The 25,562-nt window shown below is 43.6% G+C and overlaps 1 protein-coding gene across 1 annotated transcript; it reads left to right on the plus strand.

Annotated features, from left to right (window-relative positions):
- Nucleotides 1-1,836: 1,836 nt before the first annotated feature.
- chrd (chordin) lies at nucleotides 1,837-24,227 on the plus strand. Its single transcript, XM_030066217.1, has 21 exons — nucleotides 1,837-2,267; nucleotides 4,013-4,116; nucleotides 4,712-4,838; nucleotides 7,603-7,755; nucleotides 8,105-8,222; nucleotides 8,550-8,637; nucleotides 10,311-10,452; nucleotides 10,838-10,975; nucleotides 11,482-11,564; nucleotides 13,881-14,028; nucleotides 15,625-15,731; nucleotides 16,272-16,551; nucleotides 17,268-17,509; nucleotides 17,742-17,855; nucleotides 19,768-19,959; nucleotides 21,133-21,226; nucleotides 21,483-21,539; nucleotides 21,760-21,863; nucleotides 22,582-22,845; nucleotides 23,902-23,995; nucleotides 24,135-24,227. Exons 1-21 carry the CDS (start codon nucleotides 2,126-2,128, stop codon nucleotides 24,197-24,199), a joined length of 2,856 nt encoding a protein of 951 aa, XP_029922077.1. The 5' UTR covers nucleotides 1,837-2,125; the 3' UTR covers nucleotides 24,200-24,227.
- The last annotated feature ends 1,335 nt before the right edge of the window (nucleotides 24,228-25,562 follow it).

A 25,562-nucleotide genomic window follows, 5' to 3' on the forward strand; every position in this document is an offset into this window, starting at 1 on the left:
TCCCCTTTTTTTTAAAAAAAAAAAAAAAAAAAAAAAGCACAATGATAAAAAAAAAAAAAAAAAAAAAACTTATGCGGGTGACTGTGAATATGTGGAGAAATCCCAGTATAACTACAACTTGACACACTGGTTTCTCAAAACAACGTCCTATTCCCACCATCACCCTCTCCAAATGAGCTTGTTTTGTTTATTTTATGGCTCCTTGGAGATAGCCAACTGTGAATATAATTTATGATAAGCAAATGTGCATGAGCTTTAAGTAAGTATTATGATGATGATGATGATGATGATGATGATGATTATTATTATTATTATTATTATTATTATTATTATTATTATTATTATTATTATTGTTAACAATAAAAGTAATAATAATTAATAACCCCAATCAGTCACTCACTCATTCTACCCTAAGTCAGCATTCATTCATTCCAAAGATTATGGCCGTATAATAAGTTTGACCCCCGCTGAACTCCCCAAAATAAATCAGCCATGAGCACCACTACAGTAATGTAAACTTGAACCGCTCTGCGTTCGTTCTGGCCCCCAAGGGACCGCAGTGAGGAACTGGACTGTTGCTCAACCAGGCTATTTTCCTTGACAGGAAAATTCCCCAGATCAAAATAATACATTTCACATGCAGGATGTAGCTGTTTACAATGTGAACACCACATTGTCTGCGCCAAATCTGAAACGATTTGGGTATGGGGGTCTGTGGGGGGGAGGGCACCTTTATCCATACTTTATCCATATGAGAATCGTTCAGGTTTCAACTAATTTGTAATAAATGAGATTTTAAGTAGGCTTGTTCAGGTAGGCTTTCAGCCATGCCAAAACAAACAGAGGTCCAGCAGAGGACAGAGGGCTGCAGAGGGCCAGGACAAATTGAAACGGGTTGCCATGAGGTATTCCAACTATTTTCATTTGTTTCTGTTAAGTCACTTAAGTCTCAGCTCCAAACGCACTTGAATAAATAGACAGGGAAGTCAGCCACGGCAGACTCACGCATTCCTTACTGTACACGATCTGGAGATTAGCACTGTCTCTCTGTAGGTGCTCTGCCGCACTCTTGCATGCTGGGTGTCAGCTAGGTCTGGCCAGGGGTGTCACTCACCATGCTCTTAGTGCAAATGTGATGTTGTGCTGTTTGTCATTGTAAAAGTCAATAAAGCTAACTTCAAAGCATGCCAGAAATGTATCTGGAATGAATGAATGATTTTTTTTTTTTTCAGAACCAGTATTCACTTTAAGTGTGCTGATAATGAGTCTACAACAACAGTAAAATGATTATGATAATCTTGCCAATAAACACGGTCTTGAAAGTTTTTGTGGTAAAAGGTAAACCATTACATGCAATCTTAAGGAAGTCCAAATTTGTTTTTTTTTTTTTTTTTTTTTTTTTCGCAATGGAAAGCAAAAGATCAAGCCTAAGTTGCCGGGAATCTGTTTGGAAGTCATGCCTTTTAACCAATCTCAACATGGCCGGTGTTGTTCTAAAATGATAGATTGGTCACTAATAGGTTTAATAATTTATCATATTGACAAAATCATAATATCTAGTCATCGCTCCACTTCAACCCAGGAACTTCACTCTATTAACAAAGGTAATGGAAGTTTTGGTGCCAGAGGATATTAGGTGCAGACACTCTTCCATATCTTAGGGTTTAGTGAATTGATAGGGGCGTCAGTTTTCCTTTCCATCACCCACCCCCACCCATCACCCATCCCACCCATCATCTCTCCCCACCCTCCCAGCCGGTGGCTGCTCCAAGCTGTCAGGGAAGTATAAAGCAGAAAGGGACGGGAGTCAGAGGAGGCTCTTGAGGCTGCAAGCACAGAGTGAAGACATCGCCTACATTATATCGCATCCTCGGGGAAAAACCCTCCTCCTTCTACTCAGCTCGTCTCTCTCTGCCATTATAAAGCCAACTTGGATGATTTAGCCCAAAGCAGGGGGACGCTCAACTAATGACCACGGGAGCCTTGGATACAACCAGGGAGCTTTAATTCTTTGCTGGGAAAATAATCACTTGGTTTAGGTCTGCAGTGACTTCATAACGCCTGATCGGAGATTTTGGAGCGGTCCTGTTGAGAAAAGTGAAGAAGTGAGAGACGGAGGGTTGTGATGCAGGCTCCCCGCGCGCTTCGCTCCTTGCTGTGCGTGCTGAGCTGCGCGTGGCTGCACACCGGAGCGGCCTCGCGACTCAAGTCTCCCGCTCTGCCCATCCAGTCTGAGAGAGAACCGCTGCCCCACAAAGGCTTGTCAGGTAACAAAATTATGTCTTATTAACACTTATTATTTGTTTGTTTGTTTATCTAATTCCCCAGTACGTGCCGCTGACTGCTGTAAAGAAGTAGCTACATGTAACCTAACTCACTATATTGAAGATGTGGTAGTTATCTGATAGGCAGTTACTTCATAACATGTGGCTCAAGACTCACTGTAACTTATGTTGGCAAGTAATAAGTCAGTCTTACATTCGGCATAAGCTAGGCAAGCAATGTTTATTTCGCTACAAGTTTTGGACCTAAGTCTCAAGTAATTTCCGTTATAATTTTCCACCAAAAACATTCAGAGCACGGCTGTAGCAAGCACAGTGGAACAATTGTAAAAGTTAAAAATTTTATTTATGAATGCTATTTGGTACATTATATATATGCCGACTTGCAAAGAATCACCTAGTCATTCTTATAGATCTTCCCTCTTGTTTGTGAGGTTTCTGTGTGTGCTGGCAAGCAAGGTAACTTAAAATTGCTAGTTTTGGCATTGGAGCCTGGTGCGTAAGAGATAAAGGCTCGTACAAGGGCCAGGTCAGCTACTGACTTAGTCCAACAGCTTTCAGGCTACATGGGCAAAGTAGGAGTTAAGTCTTGGATTTTGTTATGGCTTCAAATGTTAATTTGAAGACACACGTAGCCTAGGCCTGGGTTAAGGTTGAGTTAAATATGGTGTCTATCTTTTTGAAGTCGTTAACTGCTCCGCTTTACTGGCATTCATTCCCCACATTTTCGTCCCTTTCCCAGTTTCCTTCAAATGCTCCTCAAAGCTGCTATGACTTATTATGGTTACTTCATATGTAAACTTGTGGCAAACATCTTAGTCATAACCGCAGTGAATGCCATTTGGTCCATGTGCATGCTCCTACATAAAGATGCTTGCTGTTTTTATAAGGTAACTAAACTAGAGTTCAAAACGCTGGGAACTCCACGTTAACCAACTTCTGAACGTTTAATCCTCTTCTGGAAACTGTAATCAATAGACTTTCCATTACAAGCATTGGCTGCTCTGAATATGCCAGGAACTCAGTTAGCTGATTTATTTCTATAGTGAGAGGGGAGGCAGGCGAAGGCAAGCGGCTCTCAGCTTGGCTCCCTGTAACTCCACTGGACTGTTTAAAGTGTGTAGTCACTTTAATGAAAGAATAATGCGAACCAGGTTGCTAGCCGTGCAAAGGCAACCCATCAACAGGAGTGAACTTGGCGAGAGGAAACATCACGTTCGGCGTTTGCCGTTACATGCACAAGCACACAGACACGCGCATAGGTCCTCTACACTCACCGCGCGCTGATGATACCCCAGTCACTCATTCATAACAAGTAATGACACTTTAGACACTTAAAGTGTGTCTGCGGTAACAGTGAGTTTATTTCCATCTTATAGGCATTTTTCATCTCCCATTTTATATACGACCCATCTAAAATGTATTGTATAATTTCTGAAGTTCCTTCTCATGAGGGTAGCATTTATCGTGTGAATTTCTGGGAATCCCTCATAACCATTCAGTTGAAAATTGAATATTCCTCATGCATGCATGCCCCCTCATCCTTTAAATGAGACAGGATGTGAAGTTGAGCCCCACAACTCATGAGGCATCCAATGAGTTTCAGTTCCTTCCAACATGCCTGGGCAGTGAGTCTGCGTAATCTTTTGTCCCGCAGTCTCTTGCTGGATTTATACCTATTATTTGCCTGTCAAGGTCACCATGTGTGATCAGCATTGTCTGTCTTACAGGATGTTCATTTGGAGGCCGATTCTACTCCCTGGAGGACACATGGCACCCAGATCTGGGAGAGCCCTTTGGGATCATGCACTGTGTCCAGTGCTACTGTGAACCTGTAAGTTGACAGATTGTTCCACTCACTGGCTGTGAAATAGCTGGATAAGCTGGGGCAGACTTCCAAATTTGCAAGGAGCCCTGGAAACCTCATCATCAATACTGTATACTGCTGTCTGTACGTGAAAAAAATAAATAAAGGTAACAGTGGCCAAATCTGGGTACCATCCGGCATGAAATTTTATATTGAGCTTGTCATGTATGATTTCATATTACTTATATTTTACAAAACAAGAGGTCATATCAAAGACTGTGTCCAGTTTGGCCGCTGCTATGTTGATTTATTATTTCAGTTACTTAAGAGTGCAGCGTTTGTCAGTACAAGTCTCAGATGATGAGGTGTGCTTTTACATTTTGTAGCGAGTTCCTTGACTCACCCCTGATTGATCCCTGAGTTTCTCTGGACTTCACTGTGAGAATGAGTGAATAACTGTCGAAGAATATGTGCTTTGCAAAAGTATAAAAACAAAGCAAACTTATGTGGCAAATGAATATTATTTGCTGTAACATATTACACCATCTATCTTCAGTGTAGCCACAGCATGCCAAAATATACTTGGGTGAGAAGGTGATATATCCACTTTTTTGTTTTTCAGCAAAAGAGTCGTCGTGGCAAAGTGTTTGGGAAGGTAAACTGTAAGAACATCAAGCAGGACTGTCCCGAGCTTGACTGTGACGAGCCCGTCCTGTTACCGGGACACTGCTGCAAAACCTGTCCCAAAGGTAACCGCCAGCTAACACCATCCATACCATACATGCCATACACTGTCTGACACACATTCTAGCTTCACAGTAATTAAACTGTTCTGTATACTAAAGAGCAAATCATTTAGGAAAATGCATGGGCTACAGATACAGCAAAGTCATTGTAAGTGTGGTGATATAGCTTTTGCAGTTTTCACTTCTTGGGAAAAGTGAAAATCAATTTCTCTCAGTTGTTTAACCTCCTTTTTCACTTCAGTGTCCCACTCTCCTAATACTTCTACTGCTTTCCTTTATTACAGTTTTTATTTACACTCACATCGCTCTTCTTCTAGCACTCCCTGCCTGTCTCTCTCTGTCTCTATCTCCCCGTCAGCTGGTTTATCTTCAGGTTGGCTGAAAGAGACAATGAACAGGTCAATTGATTTTCCATTCAGCTGGATCAAACACACAGTTTCTCCAACCAGCAGTAACCGAAATAGCGGCCCATCTATTAAGCCCCACTCCCACACTGCCATTCACCTTTTTTACACACTGCTGTACACACAATTCCACCTTATTATAAAATTAGTGCTCCCATGCAAGCATGCATGCATACACACACACCCTCACACACACACAGCCACACACAGGGTGGGTCTTCAGGCTGTGTAGTTATTTAGCAGATTGTGTGTTTTTCTACCCTGTATGTCTGGTAATGGAATGGAAAGTTAAGGTAAAGCACTGTGGCCTCCATCACTGGGACAACACCGTGTGTGTGTGTGTGTGTGTGTTGTGGTCAAGCTTTAAGGAAAAGGTTGAGTGTGTTTGTCTTAGCTTTGGCACTACTGCAGCCAGTATGTTTGTGTAAGTGCTGGAAAATGGTGTGTTTGTGTATGTGTGTGTGTGTGTGTGTGTGTGTGTGTGTGTGTGTTTATAATGACTGGTGCACCTGAGGATACAGTATTGCAGAGTGTGGAGAAGTGAGAGTGACACTACCCAGAAGGCTTGGAGCGTGCCCGATCGAACAGAAGAGAGAGGGAGGGTTGATGGGATTTTTGGGGGAAGGGGAGGGGAAGGGTTTGGGGTGTGGGGGTGTGGGTGGGGGTGGGAAGTGTGTGAAAAAGACACCAAGAAAAAAAGCAGACAGTCCGGCTCAGCTCCTGAGAAAAATGGCCTTGGAGAAATGAAATGCGGGGGAGTGAGAGCCGGTGTGAGTGTTTCTCGAAATCATGTGTCAGCGTGTCTGTCTTTGGCTGTATGGGCGCCCCTGTATGTGTCAGTGTGTGTGTGTGTCTGTGTGTGTGTGTGTGTCTGTGTGTGTGTCTGTAAGGGAATGAAGTCCACTCATTACATCAGGACGTACAGCAGTGTGTGTGGAACAGCGGGTCATTGTTGGGATCGCACGCCAGTGTCACTCCCAATTCTCCTTATGCTCTTCAGCCCCAAGAAACAACCCTAGTTAGTTACCCCTGGCCGTGAGAGGCAGAGAGAGAGAGAGGGAAAGAGAGAGAGTGAGAGAGAGAGAAATAAGAGGCGGACAGAAAGAATGACGGAGTGCTGAAAGAGCTCTTTTCTTTGGCATTGGATTGAAATTGCAGTCTGCTTCCTCCTCATCCCTCTCTTTCCACAAAATATCTTCATGCTCTTCCTATCTCTGCTCCTTGCCTTGGCAAATTTTTACCTGTCTTTGCTCATCTCCGCTTAGTCATCCTTTCCTTCCCTCTCTCCCGTTTTTCTTCTGTGCGCCCGCATATTTCTCAGTTTTTATCCAGTCTCAAACACAATCAAATGAAATAGGGGGACATGTTGCTGACGCTGTTGCCTCATCTGTGCGCCAGACCCGGGAGAAAAATGGATCTGAATGTGTTTGGAAGTGTCGAGGTTCACTTGCTTTGTCTTGCCAGATACTTAAACAGCTTCGAAAGTGGTGGAGGCATCACTCAATACATCAAACGCTCTTCATGCTTTTTTTTTTTTGTTTGCAATATTCAGGCTGTATTCAACAACTGAAGGTTCATTTATTTAGTATATAGTATCAGGATAATGATCAAGTCATCCCGTGGATTAACACAGGTTTGAGATTGGAAGATAAATATGTGGTGAAAGAACACACTTGCAGCTTTTGATCATGGCTCTTTATGGGCCTGTGTGGTTAAAGCCTAATCCTCAAATGTCACTCTCGTACAGTCTGTGTATACATGATGATTTATCAAATGGCAGACATTTTCATCCTTCAGAAATTTATTGTCTGAGCTTTCCATACAAGGACTATCTACTTGTGGCAGCTCAGCACAAGTTTTTTTTTTTTTTTTTTTTTCCATTTTTAATAGTTGTAATCTTCAAGGCAAGCCTTAAAAGAATGTAACTGAAATTAGGATTGAATATCAATATTTTTAGTTTGAAACTGCTTGTTTTTCCACTGGCATTCAACATTGTTGAATCTAAAAGCCTCTAAAAGTCTTGAAACCGAAGATAATACTCTTGCAACTACTATTAGTACGACATGATGCAGCTTTAATCTGAATAATCTGATCAAAATGTTACGTTAGAATCCGTTTAGGTTAAGAGTTTCTCATAAACAGCCAGAGTAGTATGGATTAGTTATTAAATATGAACTCCAACAAATTGCATCACATTCATCATGTCAGAAGTGAATGGTACGTAAGCTTTGAAACCTATGGCAGCAACAGATGGAAAAACCAACTCTGCTTCTCCTGTTTAACACAAGAGTTCCAAGCCACCCTGCAGATGTTAAGCAGGTATCTCTCTCTTTTTATAACTCTAGCTTTTTTCCTTTCCACAGATGAACAGGACAAAAAGCAGGCAGAAGCGGTGCTGGACGGCTTCGAGTATTTCCAAGAGAAGGGCAAGGGCAAGGAGGACGACCTCCACAAGTCCTACAACGACCGGTCCTACCTGAGCTCCGAGGACATGGGCCCCGGGGACAGCCGCATGGGTGAGATGGAGCGCAGACACACATAGCAAGACACTGATACACACCTGCACCTGAAAAAACAAACCACACAGAAAGTGGAAAATGTAATAGGATGAAACCTGGGTCACTGCAACAGAAAAACAGTAATATGATACAGCAGTTACAGTAAAGGCAAAATGACCAGGACTTATTGTTGCACAGTGGACACAGACACATGAATAACAGATACACAAATGCCTCAAGGAGCTTGCAGTCAGGATTGTCAAGCCTAGAGGTTCATACACACACAGTAATGAAGCCAATATGAGTAGGAATTCTTATTATGGCATGTGTTATTAAGCAGTTATTTACTCCCCCCTTCCCCCTGCAGACTTTGTTGCAGTGTTGACAGGGGTGACAGATTCATGGCTGCCCAGCTCCAGTGGTGTTGCCAGAGCTCGCTTCTCTCTGACCAGAACTAGCCTGGCCTTCTCCATCACATACCAGAGGTAACACACACACACAGACACACACACACATTGTCTGCAGTACACCTGGACAAATTATTCTCCGTATGTTTTTTTTTCTTTAAAATTTCATCTGTATCTTTTCAGAGATCACCCGTCAGTCAGCCTGACCTAACAGTTTGGGCGGGACTGTGATGTCCTGTTCCTCAGATTTCCTGTTGATAAAGTTTGATAGATTGGTCTACTTTCCTTTGTCTGTTCAGCCATGGTGGCAAGAACTGCTAACGACACAGTTCTTCTTCTGTTTATTCCAAAAACAATTAAATTTCTCTCTCTCTCTCTCTCTCTTCGCCTCGCCCCTCTTTCCAGAATGGGTCGTCCCAGTAAAATAGTCTTCCTGGATTCAGATGGGACTGCTGCCTTCGAGTACAGGGTCCCCAAGGGACAGTCAGCAATGGTAAGATGGCACATTAACAGAAAATGATCTTGCTTCCGCTCTGGTTGTTTTTGTTGTGTGTGTGTATGTGTGTGGGTGTGTGTGTATGTGTTTGTGTGTGTGTGTGTGTGTGTGTCTTGAGAGAGAGATTAAGTACCTCCATGATGAACGCTCTCTCTTCGTGACTCTGCTCAAACTCTGACTTCTCCCCCCATAACTCACTCTGGAATAATAAACACCACTGCTGACACACACGTACACACACACACACACCCCAACCCACACACGCACACGCGTGCGCGCGCACACACACACACACACACACACACATTGACACTGTCTTTTGCCTCATTGCCTCTTTCTAAACATCACAAACTTGTTTTGATTTCAGTAAACATGAACATATACTGACAAACAAACACACAATATCATCATTAAAATGTCACACACACACACACACACACACACACACACACACACACACACACACACACACATATTCAGGTCAGTGAATTGCTGTAATGGTGATTGCACAATGTAAGTTGTCGAGGGCCAGTACAAATACCAGTAGTTTTAGACTGAAGTTGCCTATTTGTATTCATCATCTTTAGATCTGATCAATTTTTCATGCCAAAACAGCATGCAGCACATTTCACCCAAACATTTTATTCTTCTCAGGATGGAAAAAGCCTCTGAAACTCCACTGAAAGCCAGACTAATGAAATTCTTGTAGGTTGTTTTGCAGCTTTTCAGGCAGGGTGAGGTAGGTTTCATTGCAGGTCTTACAAAATGTAAAATCCTCCCACACCACTCTGGAATGATTCCTGTGGTCGGACATCTGATATAAAACTAACAGTAAAAGCAATAAAGACATATGGAATCTGATCAATATCGCCCATTAGAATTAGGATTTTACTTATCCAGCGTATCCACTGGGGCTGGTCACGGCCCGGGAGGAACCCCCATCATGTTAGAGGTGGATGACAATGACTGGCTAATGTCCAGTTTCTTGTAAAAGGTCATTATCAGCGCCAGCAAACTGATATGCTGGCAGAAGGCACGGTGCTGTGAGGCATGCACAGCCTAAATATAGGTTCCAAAAATTGTCCCATTGTTATTTTTAGACAAATACCCCCTGTATCCAATGTCAAGCACCAGAGGACCTTGGAGAAAAATACTCCACAGCAAAACTGGAAGAGGGAGAGGTGAGGGAGGTTGCCAGAGTGGACCATTTGGAAAGGGAATTTTTCACATGTGACATCACTGCTAAACAGGGGGACAGAGAGTAGGCCTATCGCTAATTAAAAAAGGAGATTACCCCTGAACCCTGAGTTATGAGGTGTCGGCATGTCGCCATATTTCTTCCCTCCCCTCTCACAGAGAAATAGCAGTTTTATGTTGAAGGCTTGTGGCCTGGGCTTGGGAGCGCAGCCTGAGAATGGTCAGAGTGGTCACATGGTCTGATGTATTCAGCAGATGTGCATGTGTGTGTGCACGTGTGTGTGTGTGTGTGCGTGTGTGTGTGTGTGTGTCAGAAAGAGAGAGAGAGAGAGAAAGAGACGTGGAGATGTTTTGGGATTGTATCTTGACAATCCCACCCTTACTGTTTAATGTGTCAATACTGCAGCTTACCTACGTCTTAATATGTGCATGTGTGTGTGTGTGTGTGTGTGTGTGTGTGTGTGTGTGCATAGATCTGTGGAGTGTGGAGGAACCTGGCCAAGCCATTGCTGCGACAGCTGCAGGCTGAGCAGATGCGCATCAGCATGACCACATCGACTGGCAGACGAGAAGAGGTGGAGGGGAAGATCATCAAACACAGGGCACTGTTTGCAGGTCTGTGTGTGTGTGTTTGTGTGCCTGACAGTACATACATTTTTGTGGAATCTGCCTTTAAGGAAGCCTGTACGTATGTGTCTGTGCGTTGTAGCACACAGCCTAACTCAATATTTACAGAGCAGGGAAACTGTATACTTTCTCTTGTAATCTTAAAAAGCCTTTCATTGATTAATGTAGCTAAAATGTGGATTTTGTTTACAGGAAAGTATTTGTATAGGCCATTCCTTTGTAAGGGTATTTGGTGGTCAATATGGTAAATGTGTGTGTGTGTGTATTTGCTCATATGCAACATGCACGGGTTAGTACGCATTCATATATCAGTGATGATTGTGATGGATTGCATATTGTTAACCTTATGCTTTCTGTGTGTATGTGTGTACAGAGACTTTCAGCTCCACGTTGACGTCAGAAGAGGAGAATTCAGGCATGGGAGGCATTGCCATGTTGACACTGAGTGACACAGAGAACAACCTCCACTTCATCCTGATCCTGCAAGGCCTCCTGAAACACAAAGACAAAAGTGAGTGGGTAGAGAGAGACGAAGGAGGACAGAGAGAAGGATGGAAGGAGGAAAACAAGCAGTGGGAAAGAAGAGAGCAGGGAAAAAAAGGAAAGTGGGAGGGCTGAGGTGTTTGGGGACAAAGAAGCACTGAGACTGAGCGAAAACGGATGACAGAGAGAGAGAGAGAATGAGAATAAAAAGAATTGGAGTAGATCACAAAGTCTGCAAATCATCAGGTCAAGGCAGTGATGAGTGTTCAAGAGATAGAGATGCTCTCGCCTCCCACGACTACTGCCAAGGTGCTTCAGGGCGCCTACAGACTGCAGGCAGAAAATAAATAAAAGCTAAATAAAACGACTGGGGCCAGAATGCTTGTCTGGTATCTCTGTTGCCACTTTACTCCATGCAGTTCTATAACCTGGAGGGTATTTAAGGCAAGGTAATTAAGAAGGGGCAGTGAAAAACAGTGCATGCATGTAAACTCACTCCAAACTCACTCTTTCCCTCTGTGTCTCTCTGCTCAGATCCCCCTCTGGTGCCCATCCGAGTCCAGCTGCAGTATCGCCAACACACCCTGAGGGAGATTCGAGCCAACATCACTGCTCACGTGAGTGCTCACATGCATTTACTAGGATCTATCCCTCTGCCAGTATGGGTTTCTCAAGGCCAATACCAATACTGATCATTTTGTACATGTAACATCTTTATCTTTGGCCATCTTGGCCTATCAAATCCAAAACATGACAAGGATTTAGTGTTTCCCAAAGAATTTGTCTTCTTGGCAGAGAGAAAAAGCTTCTGAACCAGTATTTTGATCATCATGGGACACAAAAAAAAAAAAAAACACTCAGGAAGACAAAAATCATGAGGATAACAACAGTAATGCTAATAATAACAGCCCATTTCCAAAAGTGACTCACCTGGGAAGCTGACCAGACAAGGGTCAGGAAGGGGTAATGATAAAAATGGAAAGTATGCAAATATAATAGGGTCATTGCACTAAAATAACAGGAAACACTAAAGAAAACAACAGAATATAAACCCAAATATAGCAAAAACATAACCCAAATAGAGCTAAACATAACCCAACCAACTATGCAAGTATCCAGAATGATGCTGTGCAAGAAAAATAGCAAAATAACACACTCAGAAAAAGAAAAAAAAGTGAATGAAACTACCTGAAAATATACTAAAACCAAATGTTATCAGTGTGAAATGAGAGAGAACTCTGGAGGAAAAGTGTTATCAAGGAAACACCAAGAAGGAGAGGCAGGATGGGGTGAGGGGGTGTGTTGTCAGCGGTTGTGGGAACAGATGACACAGCAACACACTCACAATCTTAACCCCCCCGCCCCCTCCTGGAGACGGATGTGGTTTGGTCCCCACATCCTACTGCTGATGTCGCCGCCACTCTGATCACAGCTAACTACCCCGAGACATGTCGAGAAAAATGGATGGAGAGGAAGAGTGGGGGGAAAAACAAGAGACGAGAGAGAAAGTGTGGAGAGGAGGCTTTGCCGGAGACAGATGTGAGCGAGATGAGAGACGCAGAGGAAGGAGGGTAGAAGGTAGAGAGAGGATGGGCTGCATACACACTCCTCACACATGTCAGTGGTTAGCGGTCTGTGGGCTGGGATGGATGGAGGGAGGAAGGAGGGAGGGAAAGGGGGAGGAGGAGTGATGAAAGGCGGGTCTGTTTTTAATTCTGCCAGGAATTGCGTGAAGTGAAGGGCTAATGCGCCTCTTTCTGGCCGAGCGGTTTACAGAGACTGGGTTAAAGGGTTTAAGGTTCAAGCTCAGCGACGGCAACGTGACCCGTCAAGAGTGTTCCTGGACCGCTCGCCCGCCTCAAGTCACTCTGGGTAACAGTGGCAGTCGAATAACATGGTGTCATTTTTAGCTTAAGATGACGTTACCGTTTTCTCTCTGTTCTCACACTTAAGCAAACAAACACAATTTTACACAGATGTTTAATCTGTTTTAAAGACTGTAAAGACACCCTCTTACACTCAGTTTCCGTATTAAAATCAGTACGCTCTTCCTGTAATGAATAACAACAATCTGATGGACGCTTCGCAGTATTAAGAGTGCAAGCAGATTTGCACGGGTAACCCTAGATGGAAATGAACCCCTCACCCCAACATTGCTACTGCTATGCTCTGACCACTGATTTACACAAGAAAGACCCTGATAAGTCCTCCTCCACCTTTTATCTACCACCATTTTTCTATCCATTCATTTTTCCAATTATAAGTCACCTTGCCGCACCACCCCCCACTTTTACTCCCACTCTGTTTTGGCTTCCTCCTGGCAATGGATTTATGGTACACGGATATTTATATTGAACCGAGGCCCCGAGGTCATAAAAGTAACATTTATTCAACATGCTCGTACATCTGTCCTATTAATCCAGCGTTTTTCAGCAGCCTCGCCAATACCCTGTCTTTCTGCAGTCCTCTCGGCCCGCTTGAAATGAAACTAAGCTTTCCTCAATATGCAACACGTTAGAGCAATGCAAGCCATATTTTTGCTCAGGGAACTCAGTGCAGGCTTGCGAGTGGGTAGACTTAAATCGTGTGTTTTTATGTGACATAACTGTTTGTGTCCATAATGGTTTCTGACTTTGTGATGTCTTTGTGATTGCTGAATTAATCTTAGCTTTTGGTAGATTTTACCGCTCCTGGCCTGGTTTGCCCTGTGTTTAGTGTAAACTAAAGGCTAAAGTTGGTTTTAGGAGGTAGAAAATCTTCTCTTTTTTCTGGCTTTGCTTTACCTGCTGATCTAAACCTTATCTCAAAAGTTATAACATGACATTTTCATCTCTGGTGATTAAAAAGTCACTTCTGTATATTATCAGCAGGTTTTTATGTTTTCCTAAATGCATGGGGAGTTAGCCTGGATCTGACTGTTTTTATCTGTGCAGGACCCAGATTTTGCAGAGGTGCTGACAGACCTGAACAGCAGAGAGCTCTTCTGGTTATCCCGCGGTCAGCTGGAGATCGCTGTTGCAACGGAGGGGCAGAACCCTCGACAAATTTCTGGCTTCATCACCGGCAGGAAGTCCTGCGATAGTAAGTGGCCCTGCCCCATCTGTAGACATCAGCCAATCAACTAACTTTACCTGAGCAAACAGAAATTCATTTTAAGCATTCAAATCACTTCTTTCTTTTCCCCTTGTCTTGTCTCTGCTCATGATTGGAGCTAGTGGCTACCCACATCAATACAGGCAACAAACGTTGCTAGGAATCTGTTTTGCGTTGTTGTTCATTTGTGCTTGTCCATCTGTGGCTGTTTTTGCCATTCTCTCCCTCTTTCTTCTATAAATACTCTAATGCTTTCTTTCTCTCTCCGTCTGTTCTTTTAAGTCTTATCACTGGGGGAAAACCATGTTTATAGACCTTCTGTTTGACTTGGTGGCCCACCAAGACTCTGTGTGTGCATGTAGGTGCACATGTGTGTATGAAAGTGTGTATGTGTGTGTGTGTATGTGTGAGAAAGAGAGAGGTCTCAGGAATGTTGTGGACAGCCCAGTCGTCTGAAACCGTTCAGCACACACATGTTCTTTTCATGGGATGCATACTTGAACATGAACATCGAGGTGTCCTGCACACTTTGGAAAAGAGATTTCATTGTTGGACACCATGCACACAGAAATATGTGTACACACAGTGGCATGCACACGCACACACACACACACACATAAATTGACAAAAAAGTAGAATTTCTCCAGAATGCACACATTAGCACAGACACACACACACATGCACACACACTGGCGCTGCCAAGGTCACAGTCTGCTGGACCTGACTCTCCATGCCGGTGTTCCAGTGCTGTGATTAACAGCTTGACGTTATGTGTGAAGAATTCAAACCCAACACACTCCTTTCCTTCTCTCTCTTCTTTCATCCCTCTCTTTCCCACCATTTTTTCTGCCTCTCACTTTCTCTCTCTCCTCCTTCATGTGTTGTCATACCTAATCGATCCTGCTGTTTGCTCTCCTCGGTGTTTGTCTTTGGCTTTGTTGCTGCCTTTCTGTCTTTTTTTAATTTTTTTTTTTTTACCATGGCCATTTTTCCATTCCCGTCTGTTGTTTTCTGGTTTGTCCCGGCACTTCTCTAGTCTCTCTGTTACTCATTCCCTCCTGTCCTCGCACAGCTCCTCGGCTCAATCTTTTTAAGCCTGCTGCATTCAGCAAGGGTTACCTCATCCGAAGGCTTAACCTTGGGTGGGTTGGATGTGGTGTGTGTGTGTGAGTGTGAGCGTGTGCGCGTATACCAGAATGTATGATTTTGGCCCAAATAATGTCTCACACGCACATATAAGAGCATACACAGCCCCCTGATTAGTGGTTCAATTGAATCTGTCCCCTTAGTGACTCTTTCTCGGTAAATGGATGACATGATTATGTGTGGGGTTGTAAAACGTGAGGGAATGTGCTGCACGTCTCCCCCCTCTTCTCTCCCCCTTTCAACAAACCAGTGTATTTTAACATGACAGAAAGCATTGCCTCATCTCGCATGCTGTCAGACTCTACTATGGTTCAAGGGAGGGAAATTCATATGGGGATTGTGATGGTTTTAGATAAGTGACGTGAGCGAGATTGGGTTGTAAGGAGAGTTTTTTGAAATGAACTGTCTGTCTTTGCCTCTTGCTGTCTCCCCGTGTAGCCATCCAGAGTGTTATGTCCAGTGGTGACGCTTTGACCCCGGGAAAAACAGGAGGTGTGGGCTCTGCCATCTTTAATCTCCATGACAACGGAACATTGGACTACCAGGTACGGATTAGTCCACTAATAAGGGTGGGATTGTTGTTTTATGTCTTATTTAAACAGTGCAGTTATTTGATCATACGCCAGCTTAGGCCAGGGACACACTGTGTGATTTTGACAAGACTGGACATTGCACACTTAATGGCTGGTATTTGCAGATTTTTTTCATCCTGGATCATAGAGGCACACACACTTCACAATGAAGTAAATGTGGGGATTGCACACTATGGACGGCCTCATGTGAAGCGATCCCCTTGAAAAAATGAAAACATATGCTTGGAGGCTACTATAAAATTAAGTAAATAAACGTGTAGGTGGAACATTTTTCTTTACACATGACGATGTATAGCTAGTTTGTTCCGTTTCATAGGTTGAACACTCTTGGATATAGCCGGTCTTTTTTCAAATGAGTAAAAATTCAAGAAAAGATGTTAAAATCAATAAAAGTATACATTTTCCTTGGCATCAAATCAAGATGATCTCAACGCAGATTTAACCACGGTTCAACTGACCATCGATCCGCCTCCTTCCCTCCCCACGGTCCAGGTTCAGGTTGCAGGTCTGACCAGCAACGTGGTCGGCCTCACCATCGAGGTTAAGCCGCGGAGGCGTAACAAGCGTTCGGTGCTGTATGACCTCACGCCCGAGTACAACGGGGACACGGGCCGGGCGCTGGGCAGCTGGAGCCGGCTGGAGGCCCGCCACATCCACATGTTGCTGCAGAATGAGCTCTTCATCAACGTGGCCACGGCGCACAGCCAGGAGGGAGAGCTGAGGGGGCAAATCAAGGCTCTGCTCTACAGCGGCTTGGATGCACCCAGACATGGTATGGATGGACGGGTGGGATGGAGAGAGGAGAGGGAAGAGGGTGGAAGTGGGAGAAATGGGAGGATGGATATGGTGGGATAGACAAGATGGCTTTCAAAGAGCGATGGACAAGAGAGGGAGTGAAGGTGCTGGGATGGATGCCGAGCCTGGGCTGGCAGATCATTTGATTTGATTGATTCTTGTCAATGTGACTTTTCTACAAAGAATAACCATGAAACAAGGAATTAGATATTGAATGTTTTGTAAGACACTTTCTCTTGTTTACAGCACATATTTTGAAATAATTTCTTGAAACCATCCCAATGGGATAGATAGATGTTGCTGAAACAATGCAGAGTTTTTCTGTGGTCGTCTCACTGGACATCCCACTGGAATTCCTGGAATATTATGGGATTTTAGGGGGTGTACTCCAGTTAGAGAACGCCTAGTGTAGGAGTCGAGGAGTATCAAGGAGTATTACAAATGAGTCATTTTGTGGGAATATATCAGTATGCGTCTTACTACTTGAGTAATGCATTAATCAGATTAGACAGTGATTTTAGATACAACTGTAGTGAAGACAAGACTTTTTCACTTTAGAAAAAACACAATTAGCAACCCAAGAATGATTGATATTCACAAAGTCATGGAAAATCAGAGTCATGTATGGGAATTTTACATCCAGGCTCCAGTGAGAATATTGTTTAACCTTTTCCTTTTCCTCTGACCCTCCAGAGCTGCCTATCCCCCTGGCTGGCCAGTTTGTGTCTCCTCCAGTGAGGACAGGTGCTGGAGGCCACGCCTGGGTGTCAGTGGACGAACAGTGTCACCTCCATTATGAAATAATGGTCGCAGGCCTCAGCAAGGGCGACGACGTCACCGTCAATGCCCACCTTCACGGATTGGCTGAGATTGGCGAGATGGACGACAGCAGCGCCACGCACAAGAGGCTGCTGACCGGCTTCTACGGCTCACAGGTACATCAGCTCTACACAAAGAGAAATCAGAATCAGAATCAGAATCAGAAATTACTTTATTGTCCCCAGGGGAAATTTGTCGTGGACTCCAGTACCTCAGCTGCGAGTACAATACATCACACTCAGAACAACAATTAAAAGTACAGAAAAAAAAAATGCACTGCAAAAACACTGCAAAAACTCATACACATATGCAAGAATACAAAAATACTCACTCTCGGCTCCCCTCCAGGCTCAGGGAGTGTTGAAGGACATCAGTGTGGAGTTGCTGCGACACCTGGACCGAGGAACAGCCTTCATCCAGGTCAGCACCAAACTCAATCCACGAGGAGAAATACGAGGACAGGTATGTGAAGCAAAAACACCAGCTCACATTTACAGTCACACACCCACACACACACACACACACACACACATACATTTTAAGCATTTAGTTGATGGTTACTCTGCTTTAAGGAGCTGAGTGTCCTCAAAAAATTAATTCTTCTGGGTTGTAATGGAGAATTTCATTGTCACATTCTGTTCAAAAATGTTTGTTCAGAGGTTTTTCCACTCAAGTAAGAATTACATTTGGGGGGAAACATTGAATATTTGTGTTTTTTGGCATTAAAATGATCACATTTAAGGATATTGGATATTGCCACAAAATGTTGGCAGCTTAATTGCTCAGAAATGCTGGAATCAGAATCAACTTTAAAAACCACAAATCAGTCAAATCCTAATGAGCACATCTACATCCACAACAACAACACTGGACAAGCATGACATAACCGTTTTACTACTGCAGCAGCAGCCACAGCACGACCTTACCCTCAAAAACACAACTGTTTTATTATTACGAGACAGCCATTTTACAGCCGTGACCCAGTAAAATGCTAGGCGAGCACGTTAGACCCCCACCACAACATGAGGGATTGGATGGATCATTTCCCCCTCACACTTATGCTTCATTAACTTGTTATTCATCATCTGAAATCAAACAATGGAAGTTGCTTATCTTACAAGCCAGAGTTTGATCAAAATATTTTTCTAACAAATGCATGAATTCTTTAACAGGACATTTTAGAAAACAGGAATAATTCTCACCTTGAACTGACTGTCATGTTGCACAATGCATATTTTTTAATTTCCTCAGTAGAATAAATTTGGTTCTGGCGACCATACGCTTAAAATGGTTTTAATGTGGAACCCTGAACACGATCAAAGTACTTTTGTAATGTAAGGACAAGGTAATGAAATGCACTCTCCAGCCTGAAGCCATATATCTATCAATTTGCTGATTCTCAAAGTATTCACTGAGTTATTTTGCTTTTTTCCATATTTTCACCCTGCAACGTCCGAGCTTCCTTTGGAGGGTTCGTTTTTTTTTTCACAGTGGGATTAAGGATTAGGCCTTGTAGCAATACAATTTAAGCAGAAGTGATCCCATAAAGAATAGACAAGACAGGCCAAGTAGAATGAGCGTGGGATTGAAAAGGGAGGAGGAGGCGTTCATAGTGAGACTCCTCGGGGACTCCTTGAGCCATCTGAGTGTTTATGCGTCTGTGTGATTGCTCACTTAGCACCCAGAGGCCCACACAGCGCACGCTTTCACTGGCAGGTGTTTGGCCGCTTGGAGGGGTTTTGTTGAAAAGTAAAAGTTTATTGCAGTTTGGAAACAGACACACATATACAGACAAACCGCAGTTAAACGCAAACCTATTTGCAGGTGTAGGGCTGGTTGATGAGTTCTTTTTAGACGCTGCCAGGTAATAACGAAGACAGGGATCGCACACACGCACACACACACGTTGGCAGAAGGGTCCAGCCATTTTAATAGCAAACAGGTCCGACACATAAACAGCCATCTGCCCGGGAGCACGGAGCGGAAAGCAGGCTGAATGCTCCATTTAGGACCAATTAACAAGTCAGCTTGACACCAGCCTCAAGTCAGGTGTGGCAAACAAATTACTCATGTCCTAACCCCTCTCTCTCTCTCTCTCTCTCTCTCTCTCTCTCTCTCTCTCTCTCTCTCTCTCTCTCCCCCCTTCTCCCCTCTTTTCTCACTCATTCGCTTTGCTGCTGGCTCAACACATTTCACCTCCCTCATTCTTGTACATCACTATAATGCACTCTTTGTTTTTCTGTTCTGTCCATCTCACTCCGTCCTTGCTTCCTTCCTCCCATCATTTCCTTGCTTGTGAGCTCCCTTTATCCTTTCCTCTTCCCTCCCCACGCACCTTCTGTCTCTCTCCCTTCCATTCTATCTTTCTTTTCAGGTCCATGTGCCAAACAATTGTGAATTTGGGACCAGAGGGGAGGTGGAGGAGGCAGAGTTCGATGACCTGTTTGTGAGGGACCCTGAGGAGCTGAAGAAAGATCCCAATACCTGTTTCTTTGAGAGCCAGCACCACGCTCACGGCTCCCGCTGGACCCCCAACTACGACAAATGTTTCTCCTGCAGCTGCCAGGTAGGGAAACCAAACATGAGGCTCGGTGCAGTCATACTGAAATAAGTCTATTGTACGCACTCCCTTTGGTGGTGAAATTCTCCAGACCGGCCAGGAAAAGCAGGGTGGGGAAAGTGAATGTTTGTTGTCAAATGCGATATCTTTAAATATTCCCCATCTGCTCTATTCTGACGTGTGTTCTGTTTTCTTTGCCGCATCCTGTTGCTATTTGCTGTTGCATCAACCCAAGGGGAATATTCAAGTTTCATTTAATCTTATTTTATCTCGCCCTTCCCTCAGCAATTACTGTCAAGTGCAGTACTGGTTGTACTCGCCGTAAACCTCACTTTAAAAAAAAAAAAAATGAGGGTTTTAAATAGTTGGAAGGAGGCGATGTGAACAATTACAGTACTAAGCCAATGAATCCGGTGTTCAGTTAACTTTTAGCCAAAGATGTCCAGGTTTGTGGATTTTTTTTTCAGCATGAGCTCTGGGCTTCCGAAGCAAATGAGTAGAGTAAATATCTGGACTTGCTTTTCTAAACCATGGTTCCTCTCTGATTCTTTATAGCTATTTTTGTTGGCCAGCGCATCTTTGAAAATATTGACTTGAGTCATTATTTGAACATGTTTGCAGTCTGTGGGCAGTATGTTTAAGAAATTAATATTGCTCGTTATGCTGTGTGGCCAACAAAGCCATAGGGCGCCCCATCCTCAGTGTAAGGCTCCCACAACAAATCAGATTTCTGTACTTTTTTTTATTATTATTTCTATCAACAACATGGCAAAAAAGGCAATGAGGAAATAAGCCTAAAAAAAAGTAAAGCATTGCAAGAAAAGAGCATGGAAAAATAATTACAAGCAAATGGTCTGAAAATCAGCAAAAGAACCAAGTTCTGTTATTTCTTGTTTCATTCAGAGGGTGAAATAAAAGCCCTATTTTGTACATACTGAAGTGAAGACACATTAAAACAGTTCAAAAGAGGATCCTACAAAGTCTTGTGTCCGACAGACCGTCCATCTTCTGGACTTAAAATGATCTATTTATTGTAAAACACAAGGGGCCCCAAATGATTTTTTAGCTAAGGGCCTCCAAATGTGTAGGAATGGCTCTGCATGAACAGTACTTTATGTTTCCTCCCTTGTCTCCCTTCATCTGTTGCTCATTTCTTCATGTCTCTTAACTTTCCTGTAGAAGCGAACAGTGATCTGTGATCCCGTCATCTGCCCGGTGCTGACCTGCTCCCGAACCATCCAGCCAGAGGACAAGTGCTGCCCCGTCTGTGATGGTGAGAGAGAGAGAGAGAGAGAGAGAGAGAGAGAGAGAGAGAGAGAGAGAGAGAGAGAGATGTCTGTGCGTGAGATATAAATGTGTGCAGCTGAAGTTTGTGCAACCCCGTTTTATATTTGTTTTGCTCTTCCGAGTCTGTGGTTGCTTGCATGTACGTTTTATTCTCCCCGATAAAGGCCCAAAGTGCTCCTTGCAGTCATCATAAAGTTGAAAACGAATCCATTTTATGTCTCCATTTCCTTTTCCCTGTACAGAGAAGAAGGAGCCCAAGGACATGAAAGCTCCGGAGAGGTTAGATGAACATCCTGAAGGTAGGTACCGGTTTCTTTCTCTTGTTCCTCTATTTTTTCTGCTTAGAGGCTCTTGCTCTCTGTTTCTTTTTCTTTCAACATCTCTCCCTGATATATTTCATTCATCGTCTTTCTGCTTGCTGACAGAAGTTTAGTCTGAATGACTCAGCCATTTTCCTGCTGACAGCTTGTCCTTAGTTACCCTCTGTCCCCTCTCTCTTTCTCTTTCCCTTTCTCCCAGGCTGTTACTTTGAAGGAGACCAGAAAATGCATGCCCCCGGAACCACGTGGCACCCCTTCGTTCCTCCATTCGGCTACATTAAATGTGCTGTCTGCACTTGCAAGGTAAATATACTTTGATGACCACAAACAATGAAAAAAGAAACAAACTTTAAGATACTAATCATTACAATGTGCATAAATCCACTCATATCTGGCTGTCATTACTTTTTAAACATCTCCCATGAAGTTGTTTATCCTGTGCAAAACTCGAAAGGAATTGAGACACAAATAATATTCTCATCGATTTGGCCTCATGGCTTGTTCAGAGTTCTGCAGTGTGTAGGAAAAGTGCTGTATCAACTACATTTTGTGCTCCTAAAAAAGAGAAGACAGTAAAGAAATTAGCTGCAGAAGCTGCCACTGTCAGCAAGTAGTATGTACAACTCCCAGACACTTAACAGAAACTCCAGCAGGACAGCAAATGTGCTTCATACCAACTCTTTACGAGGAGAGTAACAATCGCTTCCAACTGTCACTACTTTCTGCATTTTTTCTCTAGCAACACATTCTCCCTCGAGCCCCACCTCCTCCATGCCTGTCTGAGATTGAAAAATACAAAATTAAGAAGAGACTTTTCTCAACTTTAGAAAACACACAACTCTGCCCAGAAAGCAGCCATGGCACTGGGTTTTTTTTTTCCAGTGTGGTCATTTTCCATCTGCCTCGCAGCTGCCATTTTCTTTAATATAAAACAGGCGCCGGCAGTTTGAAACCAAAAAAAAAAAAAAAGTTAAATATTGTGAACATTGCCTAATCTGCTCATTGTTTTCTGTATCTTTAGGGTTCGACAGGCGAGGTGCACTGTGAGAAGGTGACGTGTCCAGTGTTGACCTGCAGTCGACCGGTGAGGCGCAGTCCGTCCGACTGCTGCAAGGAGTGTCCGGAGGAGGAGAGGAGCCCCGCCGGCCTGGAGCACACAGACATGATGCAGGCCGACGGCACCAGGCACTGCAAGTTTGGCAAGAACTATTACCAGAACAGCGACAACTGGCACCCCCGGGTACCGCTGGTGGGGGAAATGAAGTGCATCAACTGCTGGTGCGATGTAAGTGTCACGGACAGCGAGACATGTCCTACTCAAAACTCACAGTGATAAAGTTGTAGTATGTGATGAAGGCAATTTTAGCAAAATATTCAGTCAAAGCAAAACTAGACATACTAACTTCAAAGGATTCCAAAATATCACTACACGCAAAACTACACATAATTTAGATTTTTTTTTTTTTTGAAGTATGCATGAAGGATGAGGCTGTAGTTATTCAAGAGTTTGTAAGTACGTTGACTTCACTCAGCTGAGGTATTAAATACTTAGACACATTTAAGATGCATTGGTTAACTTAATTAAGTCGCCATCTGACTGACGTTTTGCGTTCAGGTATTTCATATGGCCTTTTACAGTGAACTTTTATGATTTACTATATGACAGTCGGCACATAAACAGTGTTTAAACACTGCTGGATATCAGTGGTACTATGAATAATGCAAAAAAGGGCAAAGGGTTCCCAAGCAGGCAGAACACAAAAACAAAGTGAGAGGGGAAACACTACTCATGCAAGTCACTTTCCTTTGCAAACTATGAAAATAAGTTCATAGGCCATGGAGCAGTAAATAAAGCGAGACGATGCACGCACACTTTAGACAACATGTTGCAAATGAATACACATTTCCTTGGACCGCAAAGGAGAAAACATACGTTTCCACCTTGTTTTGGTGTGCAGGTATTTCTTAATCATATTTACTGTTCCACGGCCCGTGTTTTCATCTTTGTAGCCGTGAGCGTGACTGGACCGCAATCATCTTGCATTAGAAGCTGTTTTCCTCTCCTTGTTTTTGTAGCTCGCAGCCTGTTCATACCTGTTTTAGCAAGCGGGTTGTTTGGGTGGCCCCGAAACTGTGAGGGAGACATTCCATTTGTGATGAAGGGGAATTCTGGGATTTGGAGTTAAGACGCGTGGTGTATTCCTCCCCGTCACACGCAGTGATGTGCATTCCTAACGTGCTTCCATGTGTCTTTCTCCTCCTTTTCTTTCTCTCTGTCTCTTCATCTCTTTCTCATCTGCCTTACCTCGACATCCTTCCATCCTGGCCTCTTTCTCTCCAGCATGGTGTGACTAAATGTCAGAGGAAGCAGTGTCCAGTGTTGACCTGCACCAACATCACCCGCAGAGAGGGCAAGTGCTGTCCCGAGTGCCTTGGTGAGCAGTGCGCACACACACAAGCAAAACACACCGACACCTTTCAGATGATATGGACCTTTTACAAACACTGGGTACCGCCCACTCAGTGTCATTTACATTTGATAGAAATATAAATTGTTTTTCATTTTTTATGCAGATTCAAAAGAGGAAGATGACCTGATGATGAAGGCTCCAGACAAAAGGCAAAGCTGGAGGCACTGATGTGTGGGAAACTGTTGTATACCCACCCCCCCAAAAAATCCCCTAATCCACCTCTACCCTCTTTATCCCAACTCTCCCAAATGGACCTGACCCAGACCTGCACACTGGGTTAGCTCCGGTTAGCCGCCCCTCCTCCCCTCATACCCACCCTGTTATCAGCCTGGATTGTAATGAACGAAGAAGAGCAGAGAAGGAGGAATAAGGAAAAATTGTTTTTAAAAAAACAAACAAAAAAAACAAAGAGAGACGCTCTCTTTCCAAAGACTCTCTGAGAGAAGGGATGAAGCTATGAAGAGGACCAACCACGCCAATTTAAACCTGCTGCCTTCCGCTTTCTTCTCCTCTTTGATTCACATCTTTTGTTCAGTTTTGATTGTTTTAATTTTCTACTTCAACGCAGCTCAACCACGACTGAAAATGTAGATATAAATATATATGACGCAGCTGTTTCCCTGACTCCCTGTCGGGTGTCTGGGATTTGTCTTGCTGGCCAACCTGATAAAGCGGCTGCCGGTGTTGAAAGAGGTCGAGCCCGTTTTGGTTTTTGGGCGGCAAGCTTCTGTAAAATTGTACATGTTTTGTATTTGGTGGATTTCATGATTTTGACAGGGCTTCTTTTTGAAGTGCAGCCTTTAGCTCGCTCCCACCGTCCCGCGTTGGAGATGGTGGGGAGGGGTTGTTGTTGTGTAAAGATGCATGTGTGTGTCTGGGTGTGTGTTTTCCACTGGTAAAGAGTACGACTAATCAGCAGCACAGACATACAGTGCAGTAAACTTGCTGGGTGGTAAGGTGGGGCTCAAGAAACCATAAAAAAAACATGCACACACACATGTAGATCCAAGAGCAAGCAGCTCTGTCTCTTTGCCCGGTCAGCATAACTCTGTTTTGTCTTTTACCCCAAAAATATGACAGTAACTTTCAACTTCAACAGGTAAAAAAAAAAAAGAAAAGAAAAGAAACAATCGCCCTCCAACAGTGTTTGCATCAGGATCAACTATTTTACTCTCTGCATCGGTTGCTCCTTTTATGTCGCCTGTCTGTTTTAATTTCAGTATTAAGTAATATTTTATGAATTTCTATCAGTGTTGTTTATGAATATGAAGCTGGTTTGTATTTTGTATTTATTGAACAGTGTTGAGACAAAATAAAAAGACGTTTGTTGGTAAGTCAGGGAATGCCTGTGGCTTATTTTGGATGCACTCGCAGACCGGCGTCCCCCTAATAATCCTCCCATCCTGCCTCTCTGCCATCTCACTGGAGTGCCTCATCCCTCCATTTCCCAGTTGTGGGATTCGACTTCTCTACTTGCTCTTTGCTGCCGTTTTCCCTCCCGTCTTTGCCTTTCTACTTAGGGTTTTCACAT

The sequence above is a fragment of the Myripristis murdjan genome, chromosome 13 (assembly GCF_902150065.1).
Source record: "Myripristis murdjan chromosome 13, fMyrMur1.1, whole genome shotgun sequence".
NCBI lineage: Eukaryota > Metazoa > Chordata > Actinopteri > Holocentriformes > Holocentridae > Myripristis > Myripristis murdjan.

Bases quoted from the DNA above. Each gene is read 5' to 3' on its own strand.
- chrd (XM_030066217.1), top strand. From the start codon at position 2,126: ATGCAGGCTCCCCGCGCGCTTCGCTCCTTGCTGTGCGTGCTGAGCTGC. The intron at 7,756-8,104 runs GTGAGATGGAGC...TTCCCCCTGCAG, and splicing joins CCCCGGGGACAGCCGCATGG to ACTTTGTTGCAGTGTTGACA. The intron at 21,540-21,759 runs GTAGGTACCGGT...CCTTTCTCCCAG, and splicing joins GTTAGATGAACATCCTGAAG to GCTGTTACTTTGAAGGAGAC.